Genomic DNA, 25,572 nt, shown 5'->3' with positions numbered 1-25,572 from the left:
GAGGAGTGCCTCTCAGCCCCGGGTGAGAATTCAAGGTCAACAGCTGTGGCTGCGTGCCCCTGCGTTTCAGGTCCGAATTCACAGACATTTGGGCCTCTTCGCTGCTCAGAATACACTTGCCCTCTTGTTGGCATAGATGTGTCATTCTGCTCAAGTGCCTGCTGGCGTCCAAATATTTGACCGGCTATTTGAGTGTTTGGAGAGTTGCTCATGTGTTGATGCGTTCCTTTAATGGTTTTTGAGGATACCACAGATTATCTTACAGGAGCAAGAACATTTCCCCCCAGGATTAGAACAAAGAGAAGCGGTTGAACATGTAGCTTGGGGGATTTGACTTCAAATGAAAGCGATTGCGCTGCTTGCTGGCTCTTGACTGAGAAATGGATGTGTCACTGAGAAAAGCTGATAAATCTCCTTGGGGAAGGGAAAGAAGAGAGGAGTTTAGCAGTGGGATTGACCCCTCGTCCGCCTTCCGTTAGGAAGATAGACTGGAAATCTCTTCAGGTCTCCTCCGGCAGAGATTCTACGCATGCGTAGCCTCGGAGCGAGACGGAGAGAAATGCAAGCGTTTCACTTGGTAAGCGTAGCACCCAATGTCAGGGGCCACGTTTGGACGCGCCTCCACGACTGTCAGCTTCGCAAGGGCATCAAGCTCTCGCCTTCAAATACGCACCTGCAGGAAGTCTGCCCTGATCACCCAGCCCTTCCCCTCTGATCTGCCTTTTAATCTCCCTTTCGTGTTTGTAAACACCTCGTATTGCGTTCTTGCACTCCTGGTTTTATGGAACAGCCTGTATAGGATCCTCTTAACCTAGAGCTGTGTCTGTGAGTAACTTTCAGTTATGCAGATGCCGCTCTATTGTCAACGGTGCCACAGATGTTTCCTGAGTGCCCACTATCCTGGGGCCTTGGAGTGGGACTTCGTCAAGTCAGCCACTATCTATATACCATGAACGTCACTGTCCCGAACTGGGCTCCCGATCCCCGGCCATGGCCTGCTCTTCCGCACCTCCAAGCCCCCTCCTCCGGCAGCCTTCCTCCTCTGAGTCAAGAGCCCCGTGATCCTTCCAGATGCTTGGGCCAAAGCCTTGGAGTTATCCTCGGCAACTCCCCCCCGCCCCTCACCTCCAGAATTAGTGTCAGGCCTGGGAAGGGCCCCGTCAGCTCTCTTCTGGAATATCTCAAGTCTCCCAAGTGGCTTCCCTGCCTTTGCCCTCCAAGCCCCCACCTTTATTTTCAAGACAACAGTCAGAATGATCCTTTTGAAACGCAAATCAGATTATGGCACTTTGCTCAACACCCTCTAAAGCCTTCCATCCCCACAGAGCGAAACCTCAGACCCTTGCAAGGGCCTGGAGGACTTGACAAGGGCTGGAACCCCCCCCCCCCCCCCCCCCCACCGGCCACCCCTGGATCTCATCTTCCGCTGCTCTCTGCTCCTGCACGCTGTGCTGCAGCCATGCCGCCCCCGGCTCCTCCTAGAACACTCTGCCCCAGAAGTGCGGGACAGACCTACAGTTCATCAAGCCTCTGGGTCTTTGTCAGCAAAGGCCTCCCTGACCACCATGTTCTATCCTTCTCAGCCGGCACTCAATTTTTCTTCATAACGCTTCTCTCCTCTGACACATCCCATCTTTACTTGCTTGTCTAGCGTCTGGCCGCCTTTCACTACAATACAACTTCATGAGGGCTGGGCTTTGTTGTATTTCACTGCTGGCCCGGGAGCCGACGCGAACTGAACCTAGCGCATGGGAGACATTCAATACGTTTTCTCTAAACGGCCAAAAAAGTAAATCTTACACGCCTCCATAGTTCATAACCTCCTAAGGGGGGCTGCCTCTTCTGACGATTGCGACTCCTCTCAAGAGCTTCCTCAGGAAGTGCTCATCTCAAAATATATTTTCGCAGAGATTCTAAAAACTGATTCCCAACCAGGCAGAAATTGGTGGAAAGAATTCCCATACCTGACTCTTACACATTTGTTTCGAAGAACACAGTCTTTCTAGGATTGCATCAGGTACGCCCGGCCGTGGCCAGAATCCGCTCCCCGGAACCACTTCTGTCTCTCATCGCACTTCCGTCCCTACGTTAAATTTATGCGATTCAAGAAAAGGCAACTGTTCTGCAGACTTTCAGGAACCACCTGGTACTTCGCTGTCTTGTTTGTTCGTTTTAGTGTAGCTATTCCTAACTCTTTTTTCAAACAACGTGGAGATATAGACATGTGGTAAAGTACACAGAAGACTAACCATCTTAATAATGAAGGGTACAGCTCAGTAATATGGAATACGTTCGCGCTTTCTGCCACCCTTCTCCAGAGCTCTCTTCATCCCGCAAAACTGAAACTCTACCCTTAAACAACCCCCGATCCCCCCTCCCCTGCCCTTGGCTACCACCCTTGCATTTTCTGTTTCCAGAAATTTGACTATTTTAGATCATATAAGTGGACTCATACAGTGTTTGGTGGGGTGTTATTTTATTTTTGCAACTGGCTTCTTTCACCTAGCTAATGACCTCAGGGTCATCTATGTTACAGCCTATTTCGGAGTCTCCTCCTTTTTTATGACTGAATAATATTCCAGTGCATATAGACCACATTTTGTTTGCCCATTCAGCCGTCAATGGACATTTGGGTGGCTTGCACCTTTTGACTATCGTGAATAATGCTGCTATGAACTTGAGTGTGCAAATATCTCTTCAAGACCCTGCTTTCAACTCTTTTGGAGGTGTACCCAGAAGTGGAATTTCTGGATCATCTGATAATTGTCATTTTTTGAGGAGCCGCCATACTGTGTTCCATAGCGGCTGCACCATTTTACATTCTCACCAACAGCGGCCAATGGCTCCTTGACTGCTTTTAACAAGATATTTTCCCTTCCAGCAAGTTAGAACTACTCAACGCTGCCCAGTAGAGCTAAATATTCCTGCTGCTTCTCATGCTTAGCAACCAGGAGCCGAGTGGTCCCACTAAATGTGCATAAGTGTGTGGGGTGGTGCTTTTCCCTCACTCCTTCATGCCCGTTTTGAAAAGACTTCCTCGTCCTCCAATTAACATGCAGCCTAAGTGGACACACACTGGTCTGCATTACAGACAAAAGGCCGTGGACAAGAGCCAGCGCTGTTTTGGGATGATCAAAACTCTGCTAATCCCGTGTAATCTTCTCATGCCAAGGTAATGTATTTCCACTCGTGATTTCTTCGAGTGATTCCGCCCATGATGAACTGGGAGACTTGGGGTGATGTGGGGGGAAGAGCTGAGAATAGGACTGGAGTCATGATCACACAACAGTCGTTCCTTACCAGGAGTTCCCAAGGGTTCCAGACCTTGGACACATGTGAACCCAAAGAGTCAAATGGGGAGAAAAGTCCCTTGAAGTGATGCAGAGGTATATAGGTGGAAAGGACCCAGGGCGCCTGGGTGGCTCAGTCCGTTAAGCGTCTGACTTTTGGTCAGGTCACGATCTCACGGTTGGTGAGTTTGAGCCCCGTGTCGGGCTCCGTGCTGACGGCTCGGAGCCCAGAGCCTGATTCAGATTTTGTGTCTCCCTCTCTCTGCCCCTCCCCCACTCGCACTCTGTCCCTCTCTCCAAAGTAAATAAACATTAAAAAAAATAAGTGGAAAGGGCCCTGGACACCCGCTGTGTGCTACTTTCTTTCACCTCATTCAACAATGGGCTGGGAGAACATGTCCCTAGTCCCACTGTGTCTCCTGCTTGAGTGGTATTGCCTTCTCTGGCCTCCCCAACCAGGGCACCCTGTCTGTGACTTTGCCTTGGACCACAGATTTTTTCATCATCCTTCCAGTTGGTGTTACAGAGCAGTGTCATATGCTGACATATATTCTCTTAAGAAGAATATTTAAAACAATAAAAGGGGAATAGAGCTCCTCTTAAATGGGGGTTTAAAAATGCTAAGACCTTCCCAGCACATGGGAAAAGGGGGAGAGCTGGTGGGAGACACAGTTAAGAAATCAATAACCTCAAGAGGCAACGTGATTTGGAATTTTGGTAACATTGGCTTTTTCTATGAAGAGCCATACAGCAAATATTTTAGGCTTTGTGAGTCAAGAAGTAAAAACAAGGAAATTATGTAGATACCTCCACATAATGAGAGAAAACAAAATTATCACATATTTTTATCGACAAAATTTAAAATGTAATAATTGAGTACTTTTTTTTTTGTTTCGCCATACTGGTCTGCTTAGGAGAAGAATGGAATTCTTCTTCTTTGGGATAACATTTCACCTAATTGGAGTTCAGTGTTTAGTGTTCCCCATCATCAACTCAATTGCAAATGTTCTTCTGTAAAAACCATTCTTTTCTTGGAGGCTGTGCGCAGAAACAGGCAGCAGGCTGGGAGTGGCCTGCAGGCTGTAGTTTGGTTGACTTGACTTCTGAGTAGGTCAAGATGGGGTGGAGGGCCACTGACTCAGCGTTGCCTAGTAGGTTGTAAAGGCGTAAGCACCTGTCTTTCTGAAGTATCATGAGTGTTAGGAAGATGCATGGGGCTTTGTCCTCTCCTCTTCGCTGTAGCCTGTGTTGTAAATAACAGAATGTGTTGCTTTTCTCATGCAGATGACGATGCTCTTGACCCACCATCATCTGTCTCTCCAGGAGTGGGGAGGATTTGAGTTGACCCATCACTAGTCTACCCTGCCACAGCGGGTACAGCTTCTGCCCTCAAGGATCAGTTATGTGCACTGGTCATAACTTTCAGCGAGTGGTGCTCAATCAATATTTGTTGATGAGTTCACAGCAGGTTGATCGTATTAATTGTTCTCTAACCCATGTAGAATGATTATTGAGCAACCGAGCTAACGTTTGTTCTCCTGTGCATGTGTGTGCACATTCACATATTTATAAAAAAAATATACACAAAGAGATCACCACAGTTTCTTCCAGGAGGTTTTATCATTTTAAATATTTTAGGGGCGCCTAGGTGGCTCAGTCAGTTAAATGTCTGACGCTTGGTTTCAGCTCGGGTCACGATCTCTTAGTTTTGTAGTTTTGAGCCCCACATCGGGCTCTGTGCTAACAGCATGGAGCCTGCTTAGGATTCTCTCTCTCTGTCCCTCCCCTTCTTGGGTGTATACACACACACATACACACACACACACTCTCTCTCTCTCTCAAAAAAAAAAAAAAAAAAGAAAGAAACTATTTTAAAAAGCAATGGAAATAAGAACCAAACAAAACGCCACTAGAAGGGATGTTGTAGAAGCTTCATTTAATTGCTATCCTGAAATATTGTAACATGTATGTAATTCAAATTCCAATGGATGTTATCCTTAAATTAGAAATGTTTTAACAAATAAAGAGAGCCTAGCCTTTCTAAGATTACTGAGATGGGGGAGACAGTGTGCTATGTTTACTGCAAGTAAATATTTATCCGGGAAATAGAGACTGTATATTATTATAAATACTGGTAGAGACATGATTTCTGATGTCCAGAATTCCTGGCCAAGGCAAGGGGACTCTCTCCACAAGAAAACTGCCGTAGCGTATATTACTCTTTAATACTTCAAGAATTTTCAGAGGGGGACCAGACTGGCTAACAATAAACAAAATGGGTAGGAAGTCACATACTTATTCTGTGCCAAATGATGGGGTTATTCTGAGTTCTGCCTTGGTTACACGGTGGAGATCAGAAAGCAGCCAGGGTTGTTAATTCATGAGCCAGACGCACCTTTGTATTCCCAGGAAAGCATTTGAAATGTACTGTCTAAATAACTCTGCTCTCATCAGCTTGTGTCTTTGTTGATCACAGGCAGTAGGAGAAGGGAATTGCATAGACCTGGGAGGCTGGGGCCTCAGTTCGATAATAACTGACATTTATATAGTAAGCCCTTAATGGTTTCCATTACCTCATACATTATCTCCTGTAACTTCACAGCAATTTTCCCTGGAGGTGACCATTACCATCATCATCATCATCACCAAGACCACCACCGTGGCTGCCACGGTCATCACCACCACCATCATCATCACCATCATCATCACCATCATGATGACCATCATCATCATCATGACCGTCACCATGACCACCATGACATCACTATCACCATCACCATCATCACCCCAACATCATCCTTATCACCATTATTATCATCATCCCCATGTGGAAGAAGGTAAGTGAAGCTTCCGAACGGATAGGTAACTTTCCTAAAGTCAAACTACTAGTAAATTGAAATAGATCTCTTGAGTCCAAAAATTTTGCTCTTTCTACTATGTTACCTGCCCTCAGTTTTGAAGTCTGAATAGTAACAACCAAAGATTTAAAAATAATGGTGGCTTCAAATTCTAAGCAAAGTACTTAATATAGCAATATGGCCAGAAAAGGGGTTTGGCCCTCTGCTAGAAGCCGTTTGCAGGGCGAGCATACAGTTTTACACACGGAGTTTTAGATCCTTCAAAATAGCCATGTTTTCTGAAAAAGATTTTTCATTGTGCTTTTTATTAAGACTTAGAATTTGAACTTAAGTGTCAGTTTTTAGGGATACCAATGGAGATTAAAAGGGAGCTGAACATGTCCCACTCCAAAGACATCCCTGGTACCCCTCACTCTATCCACCAGAAGCTGAAGGAGAAAGGTGTGTTTTTCCTAATATTTCAGTCATATAATTTATCTGAAAGTGGTTAAAAGTGCCTTCCACAAATCACGTCTGCATGTTTGATTCTCGGACACACTTTTCTCCAAATACCATCTATCAGTTCACTGTGCTGTTACAGATAGGAAGAAAAATCCCACCACGGAAAATATTTTCGTATTTTCTCTTTCTCAGAGTTTCCTGAATGCCAATTTATAGAGAAAAAAACTAAATTCAACTGCTCAGCCAGCTGACTCAAACGGTGATCTAAAAGTCAAGTTTCTTTCTTCCTGTTTCTTAGCTCATTACATCTTAATACTGAATGGATGGTTTAGAATGAAGTCAAGAGGGAGAAGGGCCCGGCTGGTTTTTCCCTGTTGCTGTTTGAGTTGTAAAGTATACATATTTAAACTTTTTTTTTTTCTATGTTTTTATTTATTTTTGGGACAGAGAGAGACAGAGCATGAACGGGGGAGGGGCAGAGAGAGAGGGAGACACAGAATCGTAAACAGGCTCTAGGCTCTGAGCCATCAGCCCAGAGCCCGACGCGGGGCTCGAACTCACGGACCGCGAGATCGTGACCTGAGTGAAGTCGGACGCTTAACCGACTGCACCACCCAGGCGCCCCTAAACTTTTAACCCCAATGATACAAAGACTAAGAAGGAAAACACTGCAATGAGAAGATGGCACCATAATCTCATCACTTTCGAGAAGACGGGCTCTTGTTCGTTCTTCTATTTAGAAATGTTCATTTCCTAGGGTTACAACTCCTAATACAGCAGAAGATAAAACACCCTCAAGATGTCTTCTATGTCTGCTAGGTTATCTATTACTGAAAATCTTTACAAAGTTGACAGGGTTCTTTTTTTTTTTCCCCTTCCCTCAATTGGGAAAACAGGCATCTCGTGCCTCCGAAAGTTTACATTTTTCTCACTTTGATATTTCAAGGCCCGCGATTCTTACTTTGAATCCATCACTGACCTTTAAGTGTCTTCTGCCTGAAGCGTTTGCTCAGCGAGGTAAAGCATGAAAAAGTGTAAGATGTAGAAAGTCCACGTGTGAGAGATACTGATAGAAGTTATTAATTTGCCCTCCATAGTAAAACTGGCCTTTATTCCCGCCCTTTGCTGTCCCGGCATGGGTCAAAATCTTTCTCTTAAAAATATCTAAACTTGATCAAGTAGATTGTTCTTTTTCCTGGAAGGGAAGTTCTAGACGCTTGATGAGATATGCTCTGTCTACACAGCACAAAGGGGTTTTTTCAGCTTAAATAACCTGGTGTATCTGCCAACAAGGATCGAACACTTCAGATTCTCATCAGATGCCTCCTTCCCTCCAGGTTGGACACATGCTGTCGAATCATCACCCTCACACTCAGCCAGGTACACCCACGTTTCAGCCTCCCCAGAAGCCAGCCCCCAGTCCAGCCTGGAACGTACTGAATAGGTCAACATCCCACCGGCACCTGCGCGTTTGGTTTCATTTTCTTTTCTCCATTTTCCTTGCTTGCTGAGACCGGTCACTATTTTTTTCCCCCCTTCCTCTCTAACTCTTCTCTGTCCTGGTAGCTGAGATAGTCATTGCAATTTGACTCAGCCAATACCTCTTCCTTCTGTAAAACCTCTTCTGAAATCCACTGAATCATAAACGTCTTTGTTCAACATCACAGCTGCCTGGCAAACAATCAATAGGCAAAATGTAGCCGTCCAAAAATAAATGAGAAGTTGAATGAGCGGACACTCGCTGAGCACAATAAAACACGTGAGGAATAGTCAACTGGAGAAACCACATCTCTAGTGAACATGTTGACTTGAGTAAGTCAAGTGACTTCTATCAAGGAGGGAGGGCAATACTACCAATTTATTTCACTGTTTTGGCCATAATAACTACACATTTCTTTGCTTCAAAGCATTTTTTTTTTTTTGGGTACACAGACAACGGGTATGCTCATAACGTTTCGCTCTCATGTCCTATAAAAGATATACGTGAGCATATCTTATACCATTCCTAAAAAGACTTGGCTGGCTGCCTCATAAAGATATTAGATAAGCATTTAAAATGCTTTATTTGTGCCATTGGGCCCCTTTGGCTTTGGCCTGATCTAAATAGGTCACTCTGAGGTCACTCGAGACCATAAATCAAGGGTGGGGGGGGGGTGGACATGTGGTTAAAACAGCCTGCATAGCTTTCATGCGAGGTGCTATTTTCGTTTGTCCCTGAAATGACACCATCCATTTGGCACCAAAGAAAGCTTCCTAGACATCTATGGGAAGGGAATGTTTTGCAATAATCCAAGACATAGGTCACAGAGGCATGAGTTACCACGGGGAGGTCTGTGTCGGCTCCGGAGCCGGTGGTGACAACGTAGGAAAAACGACTTCCCAAGCGAAGCATTTATCCAGGACCGTGAGGAGGGGGACCTGACCCAAGCCGACTTGGCAAATCACGACAGCCAAGAGTGACCGGCTGTTTTCGACTCTGGAAACTAGGGCAACCTCTTCCTGGCCGCTTTCTAATCCCACATGAGAACCCCAGGTACGGACTCTCGGAGGAAGGTCCAACATAGCGGATTAGCGATTATATTTATACAACGTAAAAGGTGGCATAACCAGACAAAAAGCTCCGCCTCCTCCCGGCCGAGACGCCTATCTCTACGTTCTATCTTTATGTTCGTATTTTTATGTTCCATCTCCTAAGACTTTTTCCACAGAGGGCATGACTTCACCAGACTGAACTTTTAGGGTTTATTGCTTTTGTACGTATTGGGAATTGAATCCCTTCTTCCTTTCTTCTTTCTCTTAATCTTAGAAAGGGCACATGTGATTCAGTAATCAACATCCAAATATGCCAGATTAGAATAGGCTGCGTTAGGGGCGCCTGGGTGGCGCAGTCGGTTAAGCGTCCGACTTCAGCCAGGTCACGATCTCGCGGTCCGTGAGTTCGAGCCCCGCGTCGGGCTCTGGGCTGATGGCTCGGAGCCTGTTTCCGATTCTGTGTCTCCCTCTCTCTCTGCCCCTCCCCCGTTTATGCTCTGTCTCTCTCTGTCCCCAAAATAAATAAACGTTGAAAAAAAATTTTTTTTTAAAAAGAATAGGCTGCGTTATTGTCGACCTATTAAAAAGTATCTACCTTGGCCTCGTAAGCAGTAAAGACAGAGAGTCAGCATCCGCTCTGCTTACCGTTCCTGTTTTCTTTTTCTTCGATAAATCTTTTGCAGTTTTCTTGCTCTCTCTAAAGCTGCAATGCCTCTTGAAAGGGAAAATGTGCTAATTGACTTGGCTTGGGGAAATGAGAGAGGTTTGGTTCAAAGTGAGTGGTATTGCTTCTTAAGTATCTGCTGGTCTGCTTAAGAGCAACAGACAGCTAGGGGCGCCTGGGTGACTCAGTCAGTCGAGTGACTGACTTTGGCTCAGGTCGTGATCTCCGGGTTCATGAGTTCGAGCCCTGCATCGGGCTCTGTGCTGACCACGCACAGCCTGCTTCGGATCCTCTGTCCTCCTCTCTCTCTGCCCCTCCCTGCCCCTCCCCTGCTCATGCTCTCTAGAAGAAATTTTAAAAAAACGAGTGCTCTCTCTTCTGTCAGCTCATCTGCATTGGGAGGGGTCCCCTCCTTTGGGAAGGTTGAGAGCTTTCTTAGACACAGTGATCCAGGATGGGAAATTTTCTCATGCTATGCTGCCTCGTTCCAGCTCCGAAGAACATTTGAAGGTCTGGCAAAAGCTTTGCCGTTCCCTGCGGTCTTTCTAGAAGCAAGATCTTATGAGGCATGTGAGTGTCCTGGGAAAAAGGAGCCTGAGAAATATTTTGCACGCGTAACTGAGACCCTGTGGTGTGGTATTATTCTAACCATTGCACTTGACGGCAGATTATTGAGCAGGGCTGAAAACAGGGCAGTGGCTTGTGGTTCTGAGGAAAACGGCAGCTACAGCTTTAACTTGGGCCAAGGAATAATTTCGGCTGCTGAACCAGCCACTGACCAGCACCTGGGGAACTGTTTCCTCCCACACGCGAATTCCGTTCTGTTCCTGAAAGCTGGCCAAGGGCCTCCATTGTGCACGAGGCTTTTTTCTTTTTTCTGTTATTACTATTATCACCACCATAATTGCTAGAGTTACCATGACTATTATTATCCGTCCAGCTAGGTTCTACTAACATCCACCAGCCTAATTGTCGAGAAGGCACAGTGACAAAACAGATGAAGCCCTTTAATTTGATAAGTTTGAAATAATGACGGGAAAAGAACATCTGATTCCACTGACTGATTTTTCAATACCTTGGTAATCAAATCAATCATTTCCCCCCAAGAAAGAACAAAGTCTACCTGGTAGTAACCATTTTCTAAAAGGCAGGATGGTGTTGGGGTTATTCGGAAAGCCAACCTGAGGCATTGTGTGTGTGTGTGTGTGTGTGTGTGTGTGACAGAGAGAGAGAGAGAGAGAGAGAGAGAGACAGACAGAGACAGAGAGAGGAGTAAATATAGAAATATTGGGGTTTCTGGAGGGTAGGTAGATGACTGCTTCTCTCTCTCGCTAACCATTTGCAACTCTCCCCTAGAACAGAACAGAATTATACACCAATGCTTCTCACTTCTGTGAACCTTAACATCTTCTTTAACCACAGAAAACAATAGCTGAAGCAAACAGGATTTCAGAAAGGCAGTTAAAGAAATATTGTGAGCATGACTCATTTTTTTTTTTTTTTTTTTGCCCAGGTCCATAAATCTAAATGGATTTATATATACTTTTAAGCAAGTGGACCTAAATTCTAAATTTGTGTCCCTTTAGGGGGAAAGGGTTCTTTAAACATGTGTCCATTGCAAGGAAATATGGTTGCCTTAGTAACGAGCTCCTGGGCATTTTCCTTCCGTTATGTTAGAGAAAACTCGTTGTACCGAAAGCTTTCTGCTTTCGTAGGCAGGCTAAATGAGCCAAAAGCTTGGGTGAAACAGAGCAGACATGAATTCTTCTAGGTAGATGTATGCCGCTGTGCAGAGAAGATGCAGCGATAGAATGCTGGAATTTTTAAAACCGAAATCTTACAGGATGTGTCATCGGCCCTCTTGTTTTAGATGAAAGGTAAGACTCAAAGAGACGAAATCATGTCCAGGACCCCACACGCCTGTGACGGCAGGGGCAGAGCTCCAGGCGAGCTCCTAGCAACCTGCCTGATGTGTTTTCACCATATCATAAGCTCTGAAAAGTTGCTTATAGGCTGAAGTTCTTTTTTTAAATTTAAATCCAAGTTAGTTAACACGTAGTGTAATACTGATTTCAGGAGGAGAATTTAGTGAGCCATCACTTCCATACAGCACCCAGTGCTCATCCCAACAAGTGCCCTACTCAATGCCCGTCACCCTTCTAGCCCATCCCCCCACCTCCCACCAGAAACCCTCAGTTTGTTCTGTGTATGTAAGAATCTCTTATGGTTTGTCTCCCTGTTTTTATCTTACTTTTCCTTCCCTTTCCCTATGTTCATCCGTTTTGTTTCTTAAATTTTACATGTGAGTGAAATCATATATTTGTCTTTCTCTGACATATTTTGCTTAGCGTAATACATTCTACTTCCACCCACATTATTGCAAATGGCAGGATTTCGTCCTTTTTGATGGCCAAGTAGTATTCCACTATAGATGGGTACCACATCTTCTTTATCCATCCATCAGTTGATGGACATCTGGGCTCTCTCCCTACTTTGTATAAACTGAGTTCTATAAATAAGTCCTAGGCTGACCCAACATGTACAAAAACTGTTCTACATCACCTTGTAGCCTCTTTATAAACCCATTTTTGTGACTACATAGTAGGAACGAGTATTTACTGAGTACTTACTATGTTGTGGGCGCTATTCCAAGCACTTCCCTGTAACTGGCTGTGAGGTTTGTACTCCACTAAAAAATTTTTTTATGTTTATTTTTTGAGAGAGAGAGACAGAGACAGACAGACAGAGTATGAGCGGGGGAGAGGCAGAGAGAGAGGGAAACACAGAATTCGAAGCAGGCTCCAGGCTCCGAGCTGTCAGCACAGAGCCTGACGTAGAGCTCAAACCCACGAACCGTTGAGATCATGACCTGAGCTGAAGTCGGACGCTTAACTGACTGAGCCACCCAGGTGCCCCTGTATTCCATTTTATCAGTGAGTAAACTGAGGCACAGAGCGATGAAGTAACCTGCTCAAAGTCACAGAGTGATTCAAGTGGCAGAAGCCAGGCGGTTTAACTAAACAGCTGTGCCCCCTGTTGACTGTCACTCCCAACAGAACTTGCTTAAATGAGTCACCCGCCAGACAAACGCTCGCATAAACTGGCCAACATGAGCCATAGCTTGGAGTACTGAATAAAAATAACACCAGACGTTGGAGTTAGAAGCATTCTTTCTCTCATCTTTGGAGATGAAGTTAGGTGAGAAATTGAGCCCAGAAAGTATAAAGCATATCACGGGTGAAGTGCAATGCAAATATTATGAACCTATTTTGAAGATGGTCTACAACCCAGTAGCTAGTACTGTGCCATTTTACCACTGAGGAAACTGAGGTTCGGCGTAGCAAGTTAAAGGACTTGCGTAAACCACAAAAGTAGTTCATGGCAAATGAGAATTTGAATCTGAATCCTGTCTGACTCCCAACCTGACTCTTCACCATGCTTGTCGAGGCTGAAGTACTCACCTTAATAACCCTGCATATTCATGGGAGGGCTCCTACAGGTCACCAAGCCCTGCTGTACTGACATCTCAGCCCTCCCTGGGGGTTGGTGTGGGGGGGTACACATAAACTGTAGTGCAGCGCATTGGACTATAGATGGCGCTCATTAGCACCACAGTTACCCGCAAAAGCCTCCCTCTCCGGGAAGGAAATGTGGCCTGGGCGTTTTGGGGGCTGGGTGAAAAATGACCAGATTGTCCAGTCTAGGTTTATTTTCCTAGTTGTGAGCCTTTTTATAAGTCCTGATGGGAGTAAATATCTGAGGCCAAAGTTCAAGTGGCTCTAAATAGCTGTCATCAAAGTAAAGCAACGGACTGAGTTTGGCAAGCACCAACGAAGCTTGAGCTGGTATTCTTAAACCCGATTTCAGTTATGATGCAATTCCCATCAGGATTTTAAATATTTCTGAGGCCAGAGAAAAATAACAGAAAGATACACTGAAACACTCAGAGTGTCCCCGAGTCCACATTACCATTTATTTCGACTATTTCAAATTCTAGAAAAGCTCTCACCTGTGGCCCATATCATTGGTAGCATTTGAACAAGACACCTGTAGGTCACTAGATTAACTAATGAAAATCACAACCCTTACAGCCAAACCCCCACCCCACAGGTCTGCTCGTGGAAGAGCCATGAAGTAGGAGGGGAGACCCATAGGGTACCAGTGGGTATTAGAAGCTAGCATCCCAGCCTGGAAGAAGAGGAAGAGGACATCGACACCTGGGGTGCCAAATGTGTCTGAGGAAGAGAAAATGATCCAAGGGGAAAGGGAGAAGGGGGAGAGGCAGCGAGTGCAGATCAAAGCAATATGGTACCATGGACAACCATCCCTGGTCCACTTGTCCAGCTGCTACCTTAGCAGCTCTGCTGGGTGCAAAGCACCATGACAGCTGTCCCTTAAGGTGTTAGCACAGAAGAGGGACAAGAGACATAATCTAGTACTACCTTCTTCCCTAAACTAAACCTTTATTGAGTCATGACTTCCAAAAACAAGACATTTGGAGGAACCATTCAACTCCCTCATCTCCTGCTTTGCCTGGTATTCATTGGTGCCCAGATGATATCCACAACCACCAGGATGCTTTCAAAGTACCCAAGCTGGGCAAAAGTTCCAAAGCGAAGCAAAGTAGACCGGAATGGTTCCTGCCAGAAAGACGTTTACCTTCACCAAAAATGTCATCCTCTTCCTCGCCTGGGAGCTCCTCGGGGTCCAGAAACTGCATCGTGGAGAGGGCGGCAGTCAGCGGGTGACGGCAGGTGTGCAGCCAGGACTGTTCGCACCACCACAGTGCGCAGGGGCAATTTCCTCTCTGAGGGTTGCAGAAGCCCTCAGGGAAGGCAGCTTCCGCGTCTGCCCTCCGAAAGCAGCTTCATTCATATGAATAGGCTCCCTGAGCCTTTCCAAGCCTGCATGCCACGTGGGGTAATTCTCACCCCCCCCCCCCCCAGAAGAAAGAACTTCTTTTGGAAGGGGGCTGCAGATCCGGTTGGGTCTGAACACAGATAGAACTTAAAGGCTGAGTGCAATGGATTCCTCCAGAGCGACAACTTTCATATTTTCTTAAGGAGGAAGGTGAGCTTTCAACTTTCTTACTTATGAATTTGAACACAATGGGTCGTGTTGAAAGAGACGGGGTTCACGTTTCTCATATCTTGGTTTTGCTTCAGTGACAATTTATCTGAAAGCAAAAGCCGCTGCGCTGCACCAAAGAGGCACCTGCAGGGACGCAGCCTCGGTTTCACTCCGAAGAAGTTGCCTTTTTCCTTTTTGCAAACCTCTTGCCTTTGGGGCTGAGAAACTCTGTAATGTTTCAGCCAAGCTCAGCACACATCTGGGCTCTTAGCGGCTCAATTCAATCTATGGTCAAGCAACAGAGAACTAGTTTGGGTCGAATGACTTCCATTTCACCCTATTTACCCAGCCTGGGTCTTCAGACTTTATCGCTAAAGAAGAAAAAAGAAAATGTGACTCAAAAGGGCAGCTCCTCCCAGAGGCAGGAGTAACCAGTGTGCTTTCACAAGAGTGTGGGGGCGGGGGCTGGCATCGCCATATGGAACCCCCCAAAGTGTGCTACGTTCTCCATGGCTGTTCAAACACCAACCCGAGTGATGCTGCGATTTCATGGGGGGGGGGGTTCCCAGAGCTCTCCACCGTGTTGCAAGACCTCACAGATGGTCAGAAGCCCAGAAAATGCAAACAGAGATAATGGTGAGGAGTTGGTAGCCCCCAGTGTTTGCTTCCTGCAACTTTATTTCCCGAGTAGGGTTTTAAAACAAATCAATAAATAGATACAATTTTAAAGTTTATTTATTTTGAGAGAGAGGCAGAGAGCGCGAGTGGGGGAGGGGCAGAGAGCGAGGGAGGGAGAGGATCCCAAGCAGGCCCAGCACTGTCAGCGCACAGCCCAACCCGGGGCTCGATCCCATGAACCGTGAGATCGTGACCTGAGCCGAAACCAAGAGTCAGTCGCTCAACTGACCGAGCCACCCAGGCGCCCCAAGAATATATTTTTGATAGACTTTATTTTTTTAGAGCAGCTTTAGTTTCACAGCAAAATCGAGAGGCAGTAACGGTTTTCCCATATGCACCCTGCCCCCCCACCTCCACGCCCTCCCCCACTGCCACCCCCCACCGTCACCCCCAGCATCCACCGTCAGAGAGGCACATTTGTTACGACTGGTGCATCTACACAGACACGTCATGATCACTCAGAGTTCGGAGTTTACCTTCGGGTTCCCTCTTGGTGTTGTACACTCTGTGGATTTTGACAAATGTTTAACGACATGTGTCCACCATTATAGTATCATCCAAAGTAGTTTCGCTGCCCCCCAAATCCTCTGTGCTCTGCCTGTTCAGGCATCCCTCCCACCTACCTCCTGGCAACCACTAATCTTAAAATACTGTCTCCCAAGCTCTGCCTTTTCCAGAATGTCATGTAGTTGGACTTACACAGAACAGAGACTTTTCAGACTGGTGTCTTTCGCTTAGTGATATGCATTTAAATTTCTTCTATGACTTTTCATGGCTTGGTAGGTCATTTCTTTTTTTTAATTTTATTTTTTATTTTTAAAAATTTACATCCAAATTAGTTAGCATCTAGTGCAACAATGATTTCAGGAGTAGATTCCTTAATGGTCCATTACCCATTTAGCCCATCCCCCCTCCCACAACCCCTCCAGCAACCCTCAGTTTGTTCTCCATATTTATGAGTCTCGTCTGTTTTGTCCCCCTCCCTGTTTTTATATTATTTTTGCTTCCCTTCCCTTGTGTTCATCTGTTTTGTCTCTTAAAGTCCTCATATGAGTGAAGTCCTATGACTTTTGTCTTTCTTTGCCTAGTTTCACTTAGCATAATACCCTCCAGTTCCATCCACGTAGTTGCAAACGGCAAGATTTCATTCTTTTTGATTGCCGAGTAATACTCCATTGTGTGTATATATATATATATATATATACATATATATATATATCACATCTTCTTTATCCATTCATCCATCGATGGACATTTGGGCTCTTTCCATACTTTGGCTATTGTTGCTAGTGCTGCTATAAACATGGGGGTGCATGTGTCCCTTCCAAACAGCACACCTGTGTCCCATGGATAAATGCCTAGCAGTGCAATTGCTGGGTCATAGGGTAGTTCTATTTTTAGTTTTTTGAGGAACCTCCAGACTGTTTTCCAGAGCAGCTGCACCAGTTTGCATTCCCACCAACAATGCAAAAGAGATCCTCTTTCTCTGCATCCTCAACAACATCTGTTGTTGCCTGAGTTGTTAACGTTAGCCATTCTGAGAGGTGCGAGGTGGTCTCTTATGGTGGTTTTGATTTGTATTTCCCTGATGATGAGTGACGTTGAGCATTTTTTCATGTGTCGGTTGGCCATCTGGATGTCTTCCTTTTCTTTTTTTTTTTTTCTTTTTTTTTTTATTTAAAAAAAAATTTTTTTTAACCTTTATTTATTTTTGGGACAGAGAGAGACAGAGCATGAACGGGGGAGGGGCAGAGAGAGGGGGAGACACAGAATCGGAAACAGGCTCCAGGCTCCGAGCCATCAGCCCAGAGCCCGACGCGGGGCTCGAACTCACGGACCGCGAGATCGTGACCTGGCTGAAGTCGGACGCTTAACCGACTGCGCCACCCAGGCGCCCCTGGATGTCTTCCTAATAGGTCATTTCTTTTTAACACCGAGTAATATTCCACGGTCTGTACGTACCACAGTTTCTCCACCCATTCACCCACTGAAGGACACTTCTGTTGCTTCCGGTTTTGGCAATTACAAATAAAACTGCTATGAACACCCCCGTGCAGGCATTTGCCTGGACACAAGTTTTCAACTCCACTGAGTAAAGACCCAGAAACGCAGTTGCTGGGCTGGGGGGTAAGAATATGTTAAGTTTTGCAGGGAGCCTCCAGACTGTCTTCCCAAGGGGCTCTGCCATTTTATCCTCCCACCAGCGATAAAGGAATGTCCTGTGGTTTCACATCCTCATCAGCATTTGGTATTGACAGTGGCCTAGGTTTTGCCATGCTAGTAGATGCGTGCTGGTTTTTTGCTGAGTTACTGAGTGCTTTTGAAGAGACTGCTGGCACCCGCTAAGAACCTGTCTCCTCCTCTATTCACTGCCCCTTTGAAAGGACACCGGCTTCTCCCAGCAGAGAGCGTGTGAATTGGGGCTGGAAGAGTCCAGCCACGAGGAAGTGTAACCAAACTCAAGGGCTTTGCCAATTGGGGTGCATTAAATCGAACACAACCCGAGGAAACGTTGAAAGCAAAGAACTTTCTATTCCTTGTTACAAGTGAGGAGAGAGAGGGGTAGCTCTCAAAACCCTGACTCCCCCTGGGGTGAGTGGGGGGACGCTTCCTCAGTGGGGGCTGGGGCGGGAGCCGGCACGTGTGTTAAGGAACTTAGGCATATTCGATTACCTAGGTGCTAGGGCTCAGTTGTACAAGCCTAACGTGTCAACATGCTGGTGCACACTTGGCATGCTGAAAAAGTGGCAGAAAACCCCGCCCACAGAAGGAGATCTTCACGTTACAATGAGCTAAAGGTAAGTTCAGGACAACGCAGCGGGGCTTGGGCACAAGTCCTCAGCTCCAAAGGCGCTCACACTGGCTCACATGAGGGACTATCAGGTGTCTCACTGGAGGGAAATGCAGGTTCGGCCAAACACAGCGCATTCCTCCCCAGCTTTTGTCCCTGCCCCCTCCCTCCCTCCGCTGGTGGCTTCCAGCTCCCCATCCGAGTACCTCTGCATTGCATCCCAGCTCACGGAGGGTCAGTGAGGAAGGGCTACTGACGCCCCTGCGGCCGTCTGGTTGCTGAGGGGTTCCCAGAGAGAGCACACAGCTCGGGGGCTGCTGGAACCTTCCATCGCCCTCAACCAGGGCTGGGGCCGTCCCGAGGGGGAGGTTCTGGAACTATGTGAATGTTTGGGGGTGCACAATGACTGCGGGTCTTACTGGTATTTAGTGCCTTGGTACTCTTCCTGCAACGTGTGGGACGGTGGCTCCAGAGGAGGAACTTCTAGCCCCAGTGCCAAGAGTGCCCCTTCCCCACATGAGAGACACGGAGGGGAGGGGCACCTTGTGGGGGGGGGGGGGCTCAGTCAATCCTCTGCCTGCCTTCCGCCCAGGTCATGATCTCATGGTTTGTAGGTTCAAGCCCCAGGTCAGGCTCTGTGCTGACAGCTCAGAGCCTGGAGCCTGCTTCGGATTCTGTGTCTCCCTCCCTCTCTCTCTGACCCTCCCCGGCTCATGCTCCGTCTCTCAAAAATAAACATACATTAAAAAAATAAAAAAAAAAATAAAAAAAAGAAAGAAATCCCCAAGGGCAGACAGCCGGAGCTGATGCCTTCTCTGTCTCTCCTTCATTTCCCTCCTTTCTGGTCCTTCTGCCATCATCCCCCACCCAGATTCCCACTCAAATGACTTTTCTGGTCAAGGGTGGTGCTGAATTAACCTAAATTAAATTAATAAAAAACGGACCTGAATTGTAAGATGCTGCAGCCACTATGGGACACAGTATGGAGATTCTTCAAACAATTAAAGACGGAACTACCATATGACCCATCAATCCCAATTCTGGGCATATGCCCAGAAGAATCGAAAACAGGATCTTGAACGGATCCTTGCTCTGCCATGTTGGCCACAGCATTATTCACGATAGTCAAGATGTGGAAGCGAGCGAAACGCTCACTGACAGACGAATGAATAGAGGAAGTGACATATGTATATATATTCATATATATGTATCACATATCTTCGTGTATCTCACATATATGAATATTACTCAGCCTAACAAAAGAAAGAAGTCCTGTCACATGCGACCACATTGTATGAACCTCGAGGACATGATGCTACGTGAAAAAAGCCAGTCACAAAAAGACAGATACTGCGTGATTCCCCAAGTAGTCAAATTCATAGAAATGGAAAGAAGGGTGGTTGCCAAGGCCCGGGGCAGGAGGAAACGGGAGGTTTGATGGGTATAGAGTTCAGTCCCGCAAAATGGAGAAGTTCCAGATCTGCTGCACAACAACGCGTTTACAGTCAACGGTGCTGTAACACACACTTACGGCTTATTAGGAGGGTGAATTTAGGGTACTTGTTTTTTTCCCACACACGGGCAAAATGGGCCCAATTGCAGGAGATCTGGGTTCGGACTAGCTGGGAGGAAGGGCGGGTTATCAGTTTTGAACGTTACTACATTTCTTACCCATCGTCTCCATGCCCTTTACCCTTCACAGCCCTGTGAGGGGGATGCCGTTAGTTCATTGTACAGATGAAGCCGTGGGACTCTGAGAGCTTAAGTAACTTTCTGAAGAGCACGTAGTGGGTGAGGGGCAGATGTGACCAGCTCCAGAGCTCACTCTGTTACCTCTGGTCTAAACAGCTTTGAGGATGATCTGGGTCACCACAGCCTCCCATTAGCGCTTGGGGTTACCACACTAGGGACCCCCAGTCATTCCACATCAGCATGATCTCTCTAGGCCTATTTGCTCATGTATAAATGGGGAAAATAACATCTTCTGGTGATGGGCTTAATTGTGTCCCCCGGACCCTCTGGAAATTCATATGTTGAAGCCCTAACCCCAGGACCTCAGAATGTGACCTTGTTTGGAACTAGGGTCATTGCAGATGTAATTGGTTAAGGGGAGGTCATACTTCAATAGGGTGGGGCCTTAATTCCAATATGAATCGTCCTTATAAAAAAGGGGGATTTGCACAGAAACAGGCACACAGAGAGGACACCACGTGAAGACGAAGGCAGGGATTTAAAAGCCAAGGAATACCAAAGATGGCCAGCAAACCACCAGAAGCTATGGAAGAGCATGGGACAGATTCCCCTCGCCCCCCTCAGAAGGAACCGGCCCTGTGGACACCTTGACCTTAGCCTTCTAGCCTCTAGAACCATGAGACAACAAATTCTGGTTATTTAAGGGACCCAGTTTGGGGTCCTTTGTAATGGCAGCCTTAACAACCTAATACACTTCCTCATTTGGCTTGTTCTGAGGATTAAATAGGATAATTCATGTAAAGGAGCTGACACAGTATGTGGCCCACCATTCACACCCAATCATAATTATCCAGCTTAGATCTCTCACGGGGCAGCTTGGAGCCATTTCTTTGGCCGAAGCCTCAGTGGGGGTAGAGAATGAATGGTCACCGTGCTCGGTATGAAATCTCAACAGCCCTTGGTAAGTTCCCCTCAGTTTTGTCTTCTCCAATTTAGATACTCTAAAAACAGCTACTAGTCTCAAAGAACAAACCACAGATGCCACCAAGAACACCTTGAAACCAAAGAATATAGAAAACATGGTCCTTGCTCTTAGAGAGATAATGCACACACGTGTGATGTATTAGCTCAGCTGGAAAACTAATGAACTGCAGGGGCAAACATCAATACGGATACATTTCAAAAACACAATGTTGACGGGAAAACCCCATAAGAACATAAATAGTGTGATTCTATTTACGTAAATGCCAAAAAATGGGCAAAAGGAAAAACCACGTAACAGCTAACACTGCTCTGGTGCCAGCCACAGTTCTAAGTCCATTGATTCACTGAATTCTCGCACCAACTCTGTGAAATTGGTATTATCTTCATTTTACCGTAAGGCCCCAGAAGTAAAGCAACCCACCCAAGGTCATGCATCCTGTGGTGGAGCTGAGTTCTAACCCAAGCCCTCGTCTCACCCTCACTCGCCATGTAACATAGTCTCTCATCTGTGTAAAACATAAGGGACGGCTGAGCCACCCACAGCTCCCAATGGTAGACGCTCCAGACCTTCCCTTATGTGGCTCCCCTCCTCCTGTTGGCCCTCCCAACTTGGGACACATCCATTCACCTTTCAGAGCTTGATCTAAGGGCTACCACCTCCATGAAGCCTTCCCTGATATCTCCAGGTGGAAATGCTTGTCTTGATCCCTTGGTCCACCCATTTATTTATGCGCCTGTGTCACCCCTGCCCTTCCCTCCTCAAGACAAAGCCTATGTCTTCGTAAACTTTGTATCTCCAGTCTCCTAGGGTATTACCAGGAAGAAAGTCATTGATCGATAAGCATTTTTAAAATGAGTAATAATGATGAAGTGAAAGGCAGAAAGCTCTAATGTGAACTGAATACGAGGGCAAAAATTCTTACTTGGGAAGTCACCCTAGAATCTACAGGGGGAAAAAAAAACCCTTTCCCCTATCTTTTAGGTCTTTAACTGGGACCTGTGAATTTAAACTGACAAAAGACAGATTAGCAGGAGAAAGAGCGTACAAATTTTATTAACATTTCTATGTGCACAGGGGCTTCGTGGAAAAGAAGTGAAAATCCCAGAGAAGTGGTAACACTTGGTCTATATATCATTTTAACAAGGAGCAGTAAGTTGTGGGTCAGTGACGAGACAAAGGAAAAAGGGAAGGTGTGGTCTCCTAGGGGTGGTAGGTTGGGGGAGGGCGACCAGGAAATGTGTGATCGATCGATAAGGGTTGTTTAATAACATTTGTCATGCACACTCTTCATTGTCTCCAGCGATAAAAGTGGTCTTCAGTGATGAAGAGTCCTTCTCTCTCTTATGGAAGAGACCAGACCTTTGCAAAGAGGGATGTGTGCCCTGTATTTAGGCAGGAAGGGAGAGGGCAGAGAGTTCTCCTGTGTCTGCTGTTTCTCAACTGCCATCAGCTAAAAATAATCCTAATGCCAACGTGGCATATTTTTGGGTGGCCTATTCTGAGCCTCTTCAAATCCGTACTAGAATAGAAAGACTAAGGCTAGAGAATCTCAGTGCTCACAGCTAGGCAGTCAGGGAGGGAGAGTTTACAGGGTGTAGGTTGCAGGGAGTGGTTTGACTAGATAGTAAGAGGTGAGTCTGGAACAATAACCAAAGGACCTTGCTTTCAGTGTCAGAGGCAAACAGCTCTGATCAATGCATTTGGGGTAGAGAACAAAAGTAAGCATGAGCCGGTACGAAGCAACTATTTCGTGCAAAGACTGTTTGTGACAATCTGGGTTATGTGTAACAATGGAACCTCGTCAAGGTCAAAAGTGCAGGAACTTGGCAAAGCTTTTTTTTTTTTTTTTTACGACTCTAAACAGTTGGTGCCCCCTTTGTGCTATATGGGGTGTTCGAAGTTCAAAGACATGCAAGTCCTTGTCCTTGCTTTGAGGAACTTTACTCACCTGTGGTCATCCATCCATCCTTCCCTTCATGGAGTCATTCATCCACCCATCCATTTGAAACATAGTCACGAATGCCTACTCTCTGTCTGGCATGGTGGGAAACATTTAAGTAAATGTATAAGTGACTGTGCATGTGTTATGCTGAACATGTGGAAACCAACACAATACAGTAAAACCTTGGATTGCGAGTAACTTATTCTACGAGTGTTCCACAAGATGAGCAAACATTTCTGATAAATTTTTAACTTGATAAACGAGCAATGTCTTGCAATACGAGTTGTACATAATGCAAGGCATCATATGATCACAACTGACCCAATGGTTCTTGAAATTTGCTTGGATATACAAGTGCTTTAGATCACAAGTGTGTTTCTGGAACGAATTACACTTGCAAACCAAGGTTGTACTGTATTATTATTTTGCGGCATGAGAATTTGGTTTATATAATGATCAGCTGTTTACTTATTAAACAATTTTTTTAATGTTTATTTGAGACAGAGAGAGAGCACATGTGCATGCACATGAGCAGGGGAGGAAGAGGGGAAGAGGGAGAGAGGGAGAGAGGGAGAGAGAGAGAAATTCCAAGCAAGCTCCAGGCTCTGAACCGTCAGCATAGAGCTTGATGATGGGGCTCAAATTCACAAACCGCGAGATCATGACCTGAGCTGAAGTCGGACACTTAACCAACTGAGCCACCCAGGCGCCTCTATTTATTAATTTTAAACATTTTTTCAGGGCTTGCTCTTGTGAAAAAGACACTTGCACCTGTGAAGAAGCGCTTTAAGGCAGAAGCCATACTGGTGGGAAAACGTCACCATCCAACGTGAGCTTTCCTTCCAATAGAGAATGAGTATCACCGTCTTTTCTCTGTACCTACTTCTGGAGAGTTTCCCAGTCTCTCTAGAACATGTTTTTGATGTTCAGATACAAAAACTGCAGAGCAGGGAAAAGAATCTGAAATAATTAGGGGTAAAATGTTCTCCTTTCAGAAACAGAAAGGAGAACAAAGTAGGAGAGAGGAATTGAAACTGTGGAAGGGCTGGAATCAAGAAAGAAAAAGGTGAAGAAAACCACAGAGCCATAAATCATCTTATCTTTGGGTACCCCTGCCCGTAAAAATGCACATGAAATGTGTCTAACCGCACAGGGCCATGACCAAGGAGCTGAGACTAAAGGAACACAGTTTCTAACGATACTCATGTTTTCACGTTGCCAAGAGGAGGTGCCCACCTCATGGGATGACAGTCCAGACGCTCTGGAGCCTTCCGGCACGCACTCCCCGGTTTTGGGTGTATCTCTCGGCCAAGGGAGCACACTCGGGGTCACTTGCGGGGGGTGCTGGGGAAGCCTCCAGAACAGGCTGACCAAAGCCCTGGATGGTCCTCTTTCGTAGGACTGAAGACAGTGAGGATAACTGCCCGGTGAAGGCATCTGCTCACTCCGCTCTGGAAGGAGGGAGGAGAGCCCAGCAAAAGCACTCTCTGTGGCCAGACTCACACAGACTACGGCTCGTGCGCGTATAGCCTTGGGCTTTGGGTATGATTCCCGGGAGTGGTTAGTCTGCGGCTAGTGACTTTTAAAAATGGCATGAAGGGCACTGGGTCTGGGATCTGACGGAACTGAGTTTCAATCCTGGCTTGGCTACTACCACCAGCCCTCTGACTGAAGTTATTGAATCCGACTCTGTGAAATGGAACAGTAATCTGGAGCTCAGCCCTCTCTCCTCAAGCTGCCCCCAGTGAAAACACAATCTTCATCAATACTTTGTGCTAACTATACAAACACGACTGTAAGACTCGCTCCCTGGCCTGTACCCTCTGGCTCAGCCAGAATATAATCCCGAGGGCTCTCCAGCATAGAGAACTTTTGACTCCACTAGATAATAACATTTACCTCCCAGGGTTGTGGTGACACGAATTGAGATGGGAATCCCTCTCTGGGGCTCTGCCACCCACTTTAGAAGAGCAACCAGAGATCACTGTGCAGTGTGCCCCCCTCCCCCTTTCTAACCTCAGGACCACTTTCTTGGTATGGGAGCCGTGGAAAGCTGCACAAGTGGCCAGGAAAAGAAACTCTGAGAGGGCGGAGAGAACCAGTCCTTTGCGTCTGTGGGAAATTTAGGGGGGCTATTTTTTTTCAACTTTTTTTTTTAAATTTATTTTTGGGACAGAGAGAGACAGAGCATGAACGGGGGAGGGGCAGAGAGAGAGGGAGACACAGAATCGGAAACAGGCTCCAGGCTCCGAGCCATCAGCCCAGAGCCCGACGCGGGGCTCGAACTCACCGACCGCGAGATCGTGACCTGGCTGAAGTCGGACGCTTAACCGACTGCGCCACCCAGGCGCCCGTAGGGGGGCTTTTAAGGGAGGTTGTAATACTCCCTCCCAGACTGTGACTCCAGACCCAGAAGGGCATTTCTGTCCACAGAAGGGAGGCCAGATGAGGAAGCGTGACTTTCCGAACTTTGAAAGCAAGGTACACCTCTCACCATCCTAAATGTTATGACGAGAGGTTGCCCTGTGGTGCATAAATCACCGGGTGCCAACTCCAGGGAGAATATGAAATATTGTTGTTGAAAACATGAGTGACACTAAATGATGGGTACTCAGTCCTTCGGCAGGTC

The 25,572-nt window shown here is 46.3% G+C and overlaps 1 protein-coding gene and 1 long non-coding RNA gene across 7 annotated transcripts in view; one reads left to right on the top strand and one right to left on the bottom strand.

Annotated features, from left to right (window-relative positions):
* Nucleotides 1–25,572, bottom strand: part of RIPOR2 (RHO family interacting cell polarization regulator 2) — a 232,957-nt gene that overhangs the window by 105,477 nt on the left and 101,908 nt on the right. The window contains exon 1 of one of the 6 annotated variants that reach the window (XM_045057050.1): nt 14,445–14,678. The exons of the other annotated variants lie outside the window; for them this stretch is intronic. Coding sequence (XP_044912985.1) covers nt 14,445–14,505 — 61 coding nt within the window. The 5' untranslated portion in view covers nt 14,506–14,678. Of the gene's footprint in view, nt 1–14,444; nt 14,679–25,572 lie in introns of those variants that run through there. 6 annotated transcript variants of the gene reach the window in all.
* Nucleotides 6,077–8,377, top strand: LOC123385273. Its single transcript, XR_006597486.1, has 2 exons — nt 6,077–6,127; nt 7,927–8,377. It is a non-coding gene; the product is annotated as an uncharacterized LOC123385273 (long non-coding RNA).

The sequence above is a fragment of the Felis catus genome, chromosome B2 (genome assembly GCF_018350175.1).
Source record: "Felis catus isolate Fca126 chromosome B2, F.catus_Fca126_mat1.0, whole genome shotgun sequence".
In the NCBI taxonomy this organism is placed as follows: domain Eukaryota; kingdom Metazoa; phylum Chordata; class Mammalia; order Carnivora; family Felidae; genus Felis; species Felis catus.
This window is presented reverse-complemented; position numbering and strand designations above follow the sequence as displayed.